The following is a 13,009-nucleotide window of genomic DNA, read 5'->3' on the forward strand; positions in this document are numbered from 1 at the left end:
CACGCGTATCGAGTTAGTGAAGCGCGCGTATGCTGACTACATCTTGGACGACCCCATCGAGTTCGATGAGGTTGCGCAAAGCCGACACGACACCTATGCTCGCGAGAGGGAGATCGACTTCTATTGCTTCCGAGTTGAACTTCGTGGTAATGGATTCTCTCATTAACTAGTACATCATCTAGATTGCCATGTGCTCGCTTAAATTGTGTATGCTATGTTTGTCACAGCGGTCGGAGATCCAAAAAACAGCTGACGAGTGCGAGATTATATGGGAGCAGAGCGAGAGAGAAGAAAAGCCTGTCGGACCGTTGCGCCATTTCATTAAGGTATGATCACCAACTTTGAATGTACTCTATTATGTTCTGGTGCCTTTGTAACCATGAGTTCCATGACGCAGAACACTGCACGAAAGATGCGGCGGTTAGCCAACTTGCTAGGTTGCCGCGAAGGCGAAATCCCTACATCCTCCTCTTCTGAAGAACTGCGGGTATGGACTATTTTGTTGCTGTCAAATATGTTCTTACTAATTTCAACTTTTGTAATCTCATGTGTTCATGTTTGTGAAGATTCCTCCTGAAGACGACTTGATTCTGAGTCAAAGCATACCTCCAAAGCATACCTCCAAGCAAGCCCCACGGTCAGCTTACCAGTTGAAGCCAAGGGGCAATACTCCAAAACGGTACACTCCGGAAGATTATGTCACCCGAGGAAAGAAGGTTGTCATTGAGGAGGATGAGGGGCCGGTGCAGAGATCATCTTTGTCGAGGATGAGGAACGACGAGCCGTTCTCTTCAGAGGAGGAGGAGCATGAGGACCAGGAGGAGCAGGAGCAGCAGCAACAAGAGCCACGACAGCGGACGAAGAGGATGGCCGTCCGGAAGCAGCCCGTGAGGACGACACGTCGAGGACGACACTAGGATGTGCTCCGTGTTGTTGTGAACTATATCTTCATAAGTATCGAGTTGTGAACCCTATGTCATTTCGAACCATGTCTGTAATGCTACTTGTTGTTTGAATCTACTTCCTACGATGTGAGCTATGAAGTGTTATATGTGTATGTTCTGAGATTGGTACTTGTTGTGTCCAATGAAAACTGTTGGAGTTTGGTAGGAATTTTCAGGTTTTTAACACAAGTCCATCTGTGGAGCCCTTCACAGTGGCGTCACACTGCACTGTGTGGCGCCCGCGGAATTGGCGCCACACATGCCAACTTATATCCAGTATTGGGTCGAAAACATCCAGGGGCTCCGGACGATAAGTCCTTAGCCGTTTTGGCGATGCTCTTTGTGTGGCGCCCGTGGCATCGGCGCCACACATAGAGCCTCGCAAAACGGCTAAGTCCCAGACGAATTGTCTCACAGTATGTTTTGGGCAATTGTAAGGGCATGTGTGGCGCCGATGGGAGGGGCGCCACACATGCTGCCACGTCGGATGGGCGCACCAGCTCAGCGTCGATGGCGCCACGTCGGCTGGGTTTGTGGCACCGGCAGGAGGGGCGCCACACTGGCATGTGTGGCGCCCATGGGAGGGGCGCCACACAAAAGGGTTAGATGAGTGAAATAGTTTCGCCGGAGGGTCAGTCTGTGCTTTTCTTCCACTTTTGGGTTATTTTTGTGCAAATGGGCAGGGTATGGGCAGGGTATGGGCAGGGTAGAGCAATACCATACCCATGCCCGTATAGTCAATGGGTACAAACTTCCACCCATACCCGTACCCGCGGGTATAAAACTTTACCCATACCCATACCCGATGGGTACCCATGCCCATTGGGTACCCGGTGGGTAGATCAAATTGTATACAAGTCACTTGCAATTTTACATTTCTCACAACAAATTTGATTGAAAAAATAAATTATCTCAACTTAATAGCAGGTAGTTGAGTACATAAAAATTAGCAAAATATAAAAAGCACATTCCCATATTTTAACTCATAAGTCAACAAAATTAGACGTATCACGTAAGAAATTGATAATAAACGGGCAGGGTATGGATGTACCCGCGGGTACGAGGCTACACCCGTGCCCTACCCATGACTTAGTGGGCAGGGTATGGGTACTACCCATGGGCATAAAAGTGTACCCATACCCTGCCCATATGGGTACGGTACCCGCGGGTACCCGGATCCGTGGGTAAAATTGCCATCCTTACTCTGGCGCGTGGAACTCAAGGGGAGTCTTCTAGAGAGAACCGCGCGGGTCAAAGCGGCGAAGGAATATGCTAGACTAACCCAGACCTAAAGCATCACCACGTGAACAACTACACTGTAATAAATCAGATAAAAATTGCAAGACGTCTCCAAAGTTGTACACCAAACAATAACATAGCAGGTAAAAACACGTGTCAGCAGGACATCAGGGTAAAAAATAAATCTAAAATTAGGAGAAAAAAGATGTTTGTTAAGGTTTAATATAGTAGTTATTGGATTTATTTGAAGAAATATATAAGTAGATATATGCATAGCATAGACATATTTCCACCACCCATGATATATTGGAGGAGAAAATGGAAAAAAAAAGTTGAAGTAAGGCTTGGGTTACGGTGCTCGGCTACCTAGATGTTGGGCAAAATTTGAGTCGTATGGATGTTTTTGTACTTAAATTTCAAAACTGTCACCAAAATATTATGTGTGTACTAATTAAAATTTTGTTTGAATTTCTATACTAAAAAAATGGCGCCCACCATCTTACCAGTATGCGGTAGACGGTGTGGCGATCGGCTTAAAATAATCTTATTAGATATGATCATGTTGGTCATGAATAGGGAAAAATCTAACCACCTGACAAAGAGGAGAAGTATCTACACGGATTATTTCTTTCACCCGGAGCAACGCACGGGCACGTTTGCTAATACATATAATATAAAAACATATTTTATGACGATTCTATTTTTTATTTCAAATGTTGTTACCAAATGTTGATATAATAATAGAGTAAAATACACTCATGATCACTGTATTTGTCGAGAAAATTCACTTTGGTCACTGTATTCTGGATTGTGGATTTTACGGTCACTAAATTCATCTTTGCCCATCAATACTGTCACTGCTCCCACGAGCCTACGTATTCATGTATACGTGGCATAAGCTGACCCTTTGATCTAATGGGATATTGCATTAGGACCTTGACGTGGAAGTGGGAAAGGTGGGCACGTACCCCGACTAAATTCACTAGATACTAGTGTCTTCTTTCCCTCTTTCCCCTGCACGATAAAACTGAGAAGTTACACGAGAAAACGAGGAGGACATGGGGACGGCGATGGTGATCGGCAACCTAGGTTTCCATCGTTGTCGAACTGGGCGACGAGCTGTAGTTGGTGACGCATAGCAGACGGTGGAGAAAAAACGCACCATGACGCCCGTTCTTCGGCATGAAGGAGCTCCAGCTCCTATGCACGTCCGCCGCCTTGAAACTCCACGTGCTGCTCTTCTCCACCGTCATCCAATTCTAGCCGCCACCACTACTCTCTCAGACGCCCCGCGACACCACACCCACGAGGCCACGACTACACCACCACCTCGCGATGGCGCACAATGCCGAGGCCGGGGCAGCGGTGGGCTCTGGTCGTTGCAGCTGAGCTACGACGAGGCCGACATCCTCTACTGGCAGCGCATCCTGGTGCCGCTGCAGTTCAAGCTGCCGCACGGGTGTCACCTCTCCAACGCCGGCTACGTCGTGCCGCCGCCTGGACCAGAGATGCGCGCCCTCATCGCCGAGCAGCGGGCGCACATGACGCCGGTCGAGCGAATCCAGTCGGCCAACGACAGAATAGCTCGGCGTGGCCGCGGCGTTTCCAAGACGAGCGCGACATCGAGCTCGCGCGCTCGGCCGGCTGGTGCCGTCTGCTTCAACCGCATTGGCCGGCGAGCCTGGTGGCAAGGACGCGACGTCGACGCGACGCTGGCGGAGGATGGCTACAGTCACGCATCCATGGCGTCGACCCCATACGCGTACCCCTCTTCTACCCCCAGGCGCAAAGCATGGCTCCGGTGGCGCCACCGCTACGGAGGCCACTGGCAAAGGACGACGGCATCGGGCCACTCACACTCCGGCTCGTCGAGCGCCGGTGGCCGCACGCCTTCAGCCACGTACGCGCCTCCTTCGGGCGGCGTCGTCATCCACGACGGCCCGAGGCGCACAGCTTCGGCTCCGGCTCGGAGGACACCGGGGACGCTTCAATGCTGCCGTCCCAAGGAGGAGGATGCTGCGGACTCGCAACCACCTCCGTCGGCGAAGAAGAAGTGGTGGGAGATGGAGGCGGGGGCCCAGGTGGCCTTCCGTGGTGGCGACGACCCGGAGGAGTTCCCGGGACAGCACCTCACCGTCGGCCGCTCCGTCGAGGAAGACTACCGCAGATAACGCTCAACCAGCGGCTGTCGGAGGTGTGGTCCGCCATGGACCACGACGATAACTTCGTCGACCATGCCGGTCCTTCTGAGCCGACGACGCCAAAGGAGGAGGACGACGACTGGTCCTTCAACTTCTCCGACGAGGACGGCGACGACGCGGACAACCTCGACTTCAGCGCCTTCCTGGGGCATCTTTTAAAAGTTTTTAGTTCAAATTTGAGTAAATTTTGTATAAAATTTGTCTATATTCGTATGAATTTCGTTTTTTTAATATTTTTCATATATGAATTTTTTTGGAGGTTGCCGTACGTGGGTGCCGGTGTGGGAACAACATCCCCAAATAAAGGATGCTATGTCGGCGTTCTTTATACGGCAGTGCCGACGTCCCTGCCGGCACCTATTTGAAGAGCACTGGCGAAGATGTTTTAGGGATTTAGGAGGTCGGGTAAAGAAGGGGAACTTCCAGCGCCCCATATGTAATGAAACCTTTGCAAAAATCCCGTCCATGCATGCGGTTATAAATTCCAAAGCCGGAAGCAGTTAAGATCCTGAATGCAATATCCCACTGGGCCAAAGAGTCTGCTTATTCCACGTATACAAAAATACATACGATCCAGGAGCTGTGACCGTATTGATAGGCAAAGATGAACTCAATGACCGTAACGTCCACAATCCAGAATACAGTGACCAAAGTGATTTTCCTCGACGAATACAGTGACCGTGGGTGTATTTTACTCATATAATAATACAGGTGTTTCCCAAAATAAACACATCCCATTTTCATCCATCGATACCAGGTGGAGGTCTTTTCTAGGTATGCACTCCACTGGGAACCATCGATATCCCCTAATCAACATTATCTCATCTACAGCGTCATAGTTGTACTACAATTTAACAACCGGCGTAATATTCAACTACTAATCCATAATTCCATATACTTCGCTGACAATGGCCGTTGTTGTACTACACGAGCGCGCGAGCGGCCGTGTCGTACTAGACGCGCACGCCGTCGAGACGCAGTACAACTATCAAAGTCATCGCATGTACTACACTACACAACCAAAGGAAATACTAGTTTATTTTTGAAGCGTGAAAAAAGGAAATAGTACTATTAACAGGAATGCAATCAGGAGCTTGCTAGCTAGTAGACCTTAAAAATATCATTTACCAATATATCACCAATGATCCAATTTGTACCTTGGTTGGTCAATCCATATATATATGTGTGCAGAGATCGTCGAAGTTGCTACGGATACAAAACCTAGCTAGGTTGATTAGCCAGCGACAGAACTCTCCATGGTGATGGCTGGCAGGATGAAGACGAAGATGAATCTCATGTGCACTGTGCTCCTCTTCCTCGCGCTGCTCAGCATCCAGCTCCACCCGGCTGGCGGCCACGGCGGCATCGACGACGGCGACGGGGAAGCGGGTGGCGACAGCGCGCCGGCGGTTGACAGGTCGGTGCTCCGCTCCAAGGGCCTCATAGCCGTCAAGGTGTGGTGCTTGGTCATCCTGCTGGTGGGCACCTTCCTCGGCGGCGTGTCGCCCTACTTCTACCGCTGGAACGAGGCCTTCCTCCTCCTCGGCACGCAATTCGCTGCGGGCATCTTCCTCGGCACCGCCCTCATGCACTTCCTCGCCGACGCTACCGAGACCTTCCATGGCCTCACCAAGAACAAGTACCCCTTCTCCTTCATGCTCGCCTGCGCTGGGTTCCTGCTCACCATGCTCAGCGACGTCGCCATCGTCGCGGTCGCCAGGCGCCAGAAGAACCAGGTCAAGGAGGAGGGCGGCGAGGTTGACGGGGTGGAGTCATCACCCGCGCACGGGAAGCACCCGATGCTCATGGCCACCGCGGCGTCGTCGTTCGAGGACGCGATCCTCCTCATCGTTGCGCTCTGCTTCCACTCCATCTTCGAGGGGATAGCCATAGGCGTCTCAGGTCAGCAGTCAATTCCACACCATGCAAGCCAACGCACGCATGTTTTTTTTTTTTTTTTACATTTATAATCCATCGTGCAACACTACACATCGCTCAGCCAGCTAAATTAACAACTTCACTCACTACGGGAACGCGCCGAGGTGCCGACGGCCAGATTCTGTGCCGACGGCAAAATATCGGGGCCGTCGGCACAGGACCCGTTCCGGCCAGGCCAGCAGGTAAGCCGTCGGCATAGGAAAACCGTCGGCACAGGAAGGTCTGTGCCGACGGCAACCGTCGGCACAGTTTGGACCGTCGGCACAACCTTTCCGCCATGACGGCGAGGTAACAGCGTTAGGCCGTCGGCACATATTTCAGCCCTGTGCCGACGGCAAAGCCGTCGGCATAGCTATTTTCCATTTTACCACATTAATCTTCCAAAAATCATAACTAAATCATTCTAACTCAGAAAAATACAAATAATATATCAAAATTTTCAGAAAAATAAGATCTATCTTGGAAAAATATCAAACACGTAATATTACAAATATCTCAAAAACCTTCTCAAAAATGAGCTATCAGGTCCGATGTTTCATGGCTTTCACACCAAACAACCAATGTTATGGCTAGCATCGTCGCATAGTTTGAGATAATGTACCCATATTGTGCATACATGTGCATCTTGAGATGTCATACGATGCTGCAGTAGGAAGTTTTCCATTTTATCGCACGAAAAAACCATTTTCCATTTTTGAGGTGTCGAAAACGGGGTGTTTTGTGAAGCAACCACCAAATTAAAGTTTCACCTTGGTAGCAACATATTTTTCAAAAATACTAGACCACCTAAGATGGACAATTTCTCAACCGGTGTATCTAGAACCTTTCCGTCCACCCCTTATGAAAAAGACAAATTCCTGCCGAATCGGCAGGAGGCCGACCAGATTTGAACTACAGGTACATGATATAATGCTCAAGTTTTTTTATAAAAATCATATTTAGGTTCAGAATATGATATAGATGTCATATTTGGATTCCTCTTATTTTTCTGATCAATTTTGACATATTATTTGTTAAATTCTGATTTACGGATTTAAAGATATTAATTATTCTATATTAAATAGAAAAAGAAAAAATAAAATCATTTTATTGTCCATTTGAATTCAAGATTAATATACTTATTCATTGTAGTTTATAGTTTATGTAGTTAATTGTTTGGAATTAAAAAATAAAGATGTGCAACACCAAGAAATAGGGGTTAATAGGATTGATATAGTAGTATTATCAACAAAGTGTCATTTCTTTCATGGAAGCTAGTCTAAAGGAACAGAGAAGTTAAGCGTGCTAGGGGCGGAGTAGTGTGAGGATGGGTGACCGACCGGGAAGTTTGAGTTTGACCATGAGTGAAATTTGACTTAGTATTAAGTGTAGTTAGAGTTAAAATGGTACATGTGAGAGATTAAAAAACTTGAAAAAAAAATTCAAAATTTTTTTTTTAAAAAAATTCGAGCCAAAATTACTAAACGGACGTTATTTCTATGCCGACGGCTTTGCCGTCGGCACAGGATGTTGTGCCGACGGCTAGTCTGTGCCGACGGCAACTTAGTCTGTGCCGAGGCGTTATTGTGCCGACGGCAAGGTGCCGACGGCTGCCGTCGGCACAGGCCTGTGCCGACGGCAAGACAAGCTGTGCCGACGGCCGCCGGCCGTCGGCACCTTGACTGGTTCCCGTAGTGACTTAGATCAATTGACAATTTGACATGCACCTGCTCGATTGCAACTGAACACATCAGACAAAAATCTAAAATTAATTGCGAATGATGTGAAAGTGATCGGGGGATTTTCCATTTTTGAGCCTTTTCAATTCCTTCTTAGTAATATATAGACAGATATTACAATCCTAACCATAATGTGAGATTACAATAATTAAGGCTCTCTGCTATGTATGGTATGAGGAGATATGCCACGATAAAGTGACATATTGGTCTAACACTCCCCCGCAGTCACAACGGGAGGAGGACACACGTTGAGACTGGACCGAAAATCAAGAAACAATGATGAGGGTAGTCGTTTCATCAGAATGTCCGCGAACTGACGAGATGAAGGAACGTGGAGCACACATACTTGGCCCATAGCCACGCGATCTCGAACGAAGTGAAGATCGATCTCGATGTGTTTGGCAACCTGGTGCTGAACAAGTTCGTGGACATGTAGACGGCGCTGACATTATCGCATAACACAACCGTAGCGGGCGGAGATGGTCGATGAAGCTCATGGAGGAGTTGCCGAATCCAGCCAGCTTCTGCGACGGTGTTGGTGACAACACAATACTCAGCCTCGGCGCTGGAACGAGAGACCGTGTGTTGCCGCTTGGAGGACTAAGAGACGAGGTTGGGTAGACACATAAGTCCAACACAGAACGACGAGTATCGGGGCAGCCAATCCAGTCAGCGTTGGTGTAGGTGACCATGGAGGTTGGAGAGGTGGAGTGGAGCTGCAGGCCATGAGAGAGCGTACCCTTGATGTAGCGCAAGATACGCTTGATGGCCGCCAAGTGCTGCTCGCGAGGGTCATGCATATGAAGTGAACAACGTACGCGATGTCAGGGTGCGTGAAGGTGAGGTACTGCAATGCCCCGACAAGACTCCGATACTCGGTCGGATCGGCCAGGGGAGGACTGCCGGTGGCGGCAAGCTTGAGCGACATGTCAACCAACGTCGTCGCGGACTTGCAGGCGACCATGCCCGCTCCATCCAGGATCTCCGTGGCATACTTGGCTTGCGAGAGGTGCATGCCAGAAGAGTCGTGGGTGACCGCGATGCCGAGGAAGTAGTGGAGGCTGCCCGTATTGGTCATGACAAAATCGGAACAAAGAGATGATGTGATCCTGTCGAGGAGCTTTGGTGAAGAGGCTGTGAGGACGATGTCGTCGACGTAGAGGAGCGAAAGGCCGTTCCCTCGGTGCACTGTAGAACGAATAGTGAGGTGTCGGAGCGCGAACATGTGAAGCCTCTTGAGGTGATGAAGGTCGTGAAGCGCTGGTACCATGCATGAGGGGCCTGCTTGAGACCGTAGAGAGAACGGTCCAGCCGACACACATGCTCGGGGCGGGTGGAATCGATGAAGTCAGTGGGCTGGCGACAGTAGACGACCTCGTCAAGAGTGCCATGGAGGAAGGCATTCTTAACGTCGAGCTAACGAGTCTTCTAGTTGAGGGAGAGCGCGATGGAGAGGATGACGCGCACCATCGCTGGTTTCACAACCGGGCTGAATGTCTCGTCGAAGTCAACGCCGTGCTCCTGGGAGAAACCACGAAGCACCCAACGTGCTATATAGAGGTCGAGGGAGGCATCGAGCTTGAGCTTGTGGCAAACACCCACTTGCCGGTGATGATGTTGGCGTTGAGCGGGGGAGGCACGAGGTCCCAAGTGTTGTTGCTGAGAAGAGCACGGTACTCCGCGGTCATAGCATCCAACCAGTTGGGATTCTTAAGAGCAGCACGGGCGGACGTTGGACTGGCGAGTACCCGTTGACAGTAAAATGCAGGTTAAGCCGTTCAAGGGGAGGGAAGTGAATGTTGCATGCGGTGAGCAGGTGGTGGCAGAGGTGGAGGAGGCGCGGAGCGCGACGAGGGAGGCGCGGCTGGAGGGGCGCGTGGTGGCGGGGGGACAACAACTGATGGGGGTTCATCGTCGAGAAAATTATAAGTGGTAGCGGCAGAAGGCTGCGTTGAGGAGAACGGAAAGGTGGCCTCGTCGAAGATGACATGACGAGATATAAGAATGCGGTGGGAGGTGAGGTCCATGCACCGATAGCCTTTATGATGGGAGGAGTAGCCGAGAAATACACATGCAGTTGAACGTGGAGAGAGTTTATGTGGCATGATGAATGCGGTATTGGGTTAACATAGACAACTGAAGACGCGAAGGAGCGAGTAGTCGGGATGGGCGTTAAGGCAAAATATGGAGACAACACGCTAATGACTTTGGTGGGGATACTGTTAAGAACGATATGTGGTGGTGTGAAGAGCTTCGACCCAGAAGCGAGGCGGCAAGCTAGCCTGAAATAAGAGGGGGCGTAGGATGTTATTGACAGTGCAAATAACACAGCTCGGATTTACCGTTTTGTTGGAACGTGTACGGGCATGAGAAACGTATGTGAATGCCATGTGTGGCAACAAGAGAGTGGAGCTTGGCGTTGTCGAACTCGTGGCCGTTGTCTACCTGGATGGATGCAAGAGGCAAACTAAACCGAGTAAAAACAAACGCGCGAAAAGAAGAGAGAGCGGTGTAAGCTTCAGATTTTTAGTGAAGGGAACCATCCATAAAAAATAAGTAAAATCACCAACCAGAAAATATTTTACTTATTTTGAGTTAATACACTTATTTTTTTAGGTGGGAAACGTTGTGAGGAGGGGGGCGATGTTGGCGACGTTTTCGTAGTGCTCGTGCAATCCTTTGATGATGTTGGTGACAAGGTCCGAGTCGGAGGCCGGGGCATCGTCTGGTACTCGTTGATGGAGCGATCCTCCTGCTTAACGTTGCAGAATTCCTTGGAGAGGTAAACCTCGCGGGTCTTCTTCTTTCGTTGAAGAGGCCGTGAACAGCGGTCCAGACTATGTACGTGGTGGCGGCAGGAGCGTTGGCCACGGTCGAGGTGGGCATGACAAGGTCGACGATGTCCATGGCCATGGAGCCGTAGAGCCAGCGGAGGACTGTAGCTTTGAGATGCAGCCACGTGGCATCCGTCGAAGGTGTCGCGAGGGTGAGGTGATCCACGGCGATGTTGAAGAAGGTGCGCCACTTGGGGAAGGCGTTGGTCTTGAAGTCGAGGACGACGGGGACGAGGGAGCGGACGCTTTGGATGGCGGTGGCCTGCGCCCATAGGTGGGCGTTGGGGTGAGGCTCGGACGGCGCCATCGGGAGGAGGGTGGGCGGCGGCCGGCTAGGGTTTGGGAGCGGCAGCGGCGACTGAGGGAGAGAGATGAGTGGAAGTTGATAGAAATTTTTGGCTGATACCATGAAAGTGATTGGGGGATTTGCCACACTTAGACCTTTTCCATTCCTTGTTAATATATAGAAGATATTACAATTTTAACTATAATGAAAGATCACAATAATAAAGACTCTCCGCTATGGTACGAGGAGATATATATGTCACCATACCGTGACATTAATTAACACAAAAGCTCGCAACTCTAGTTGATAGTGACAAGTGAACAATATACTGACCACATACGTTTAATCGTTTGATCAAAATACAGCGACAAAGGGTGAGGCGTGGAGGAACCTATGGACGATCGGGCTCCACAAGATCTTCGCGGCGGTGGCCATGGGCATCGCGCTCCTCCGGATGATCCCCAAGCGCCCGTTCCTAATGACGGTTGTCTACTCATTGGCTTTCGCTGTGTCTAGCCCACTAGGCGTGGGAATCGGTATCGCCATCGACGCCACAGCTGAGGGTTCAGCAGCTGACTGGACCTACGCGATATCCATGGGTATCGCCACGGGGGTTTTCATCTATGTCGCTGTTAACCACCTCATGGCCAAGGGGTACCGTCCACAGCAACCAAACTATTTTGACAAGCCCATCTTCAAGTTCTTTGGCGCACTTGCTGGCGTTGCTGTCATGGCCGTTGTCATGATATGGGACTGATCCATGGATCGGTTAATTCATGAGCATGTTGTGTTTTGATTTGATTTGATTCTTCAGCATCTATGCCCGTGGGCATGCAAACAATGCTTAATTTCATTTCGGTTTTATGTTTGGCAGTGTGCACATATGTATTTATGTCATTTGCATGACTTCTCGTACATGTTTGAATATGTTGTGTAAATGTGTGCTCGTGTGGAATTCAATCCATGGTTAAGTTCCCCGGATGAGGTGATGAATAATTATGTGCAAATTAGTTAAAGTTTGGGTGGTTTTTATGGAGCTTTGCTACTGGAATGATGATGTATAGAGTTCATCAAGGGCCACACATCATCTTAAAACTAATGGTGTGAAGTTTTTTTTTTATTTCATTTAGCATACTCAACACATTTGGATTTATTACGAAATACTTGCTAGTTACTGAAATTATGAAAAAAGATCTCGACATTCCAGTTTACGCCACAACTGAGGTCCATTCTTTCCATATTTCGTGCTCAATTCTACTGCATCTTTCAAGAAATGGGAACGGCATTATTCATCAGATGCGATTAGCTGGGAAATTTTTGGCATATGTAGAGAATATTGTGCAGGTCTGTTTCAAACTCTCTCCGGTGAAAAGGTGTCACTGGTAGAAAAAGAGGCTTTCGTCCAGCCCCAGTCGCGAAAATATAAGAACCACGACTAATGGAGTCTTTAGTCGTGGTTCGGGAGGCGAACCGCGACCAAAGGCCTGGGCCCAGGGCGCTCGGTGGCCAGCTGGTGGATGGTAGGAGCTTTAGTCGCGGTTGGCCAGGCCAACCGCGACTAAAGCCCCACCCCTATATATACCGTTCAGCCCACTGCACTTAGCCATTTGGTGCCACTTCTCTTCACAAACTTCACAAGGGGTGTTAGGTTTGCTTTTGGCTCCTCTTATGCACACAAAGTGTTTGATGAAATGCCCCAAGAGCATGAAACAAACATGATATGAAGTGTCGGAGCCACACTTGAGCTTCCTCATTTATTTTTTCCTCCTCGATCGCGGTTAGCAACTTGAACCTTTCATATGTGTCATTGATAAAATATGTGTGTAGTTCATTGTTTAATTTCTATTGT

The 13,009-nt window shown here is 49.2% G+C and overlaps 1 protein-coding gene across 1 annotated transcript; it reads left to right on the forward strand.

The window, feature by feature from the left end:
- The first annotated feature begins 5,640 nt into the window (after positions 1-5,640).
- On the forward strand, positions 5,641-11,917 carry LOC124703284 (zinc transporter 1-like). The gene is made up of 2 exons (XM_047235512.1): positions 5,641-6,286; positions 11,526-11,917. Exons 1-2 carry the CDS (start codon positions 5,641-5,643, stop codon positions 11,915-11,917), a joined length of 1,038 nt encoding a protein of 345 aa, XP_047091468.1.
- The last annotated feature ends 1,092 nt before the right edge of the window (positions 11,918-13,009 follow it).

Source organism: Lolium rigidum, chromosome 1 (genome assembly GCF_022539505.1).
Source record: "Lolium rigidum isolate FL_2022 chromosome 1, APGP_CSIRO_Lrig_0.1, whole genome shotgun sequence".
In the NCBI taxonomy this organism is placed as follows: Eukaryota; Viridiplantae; Streptophyta; class Magnoliopsida; order Poales; family Poaceae; genus Lolium; species Lolium rigidum.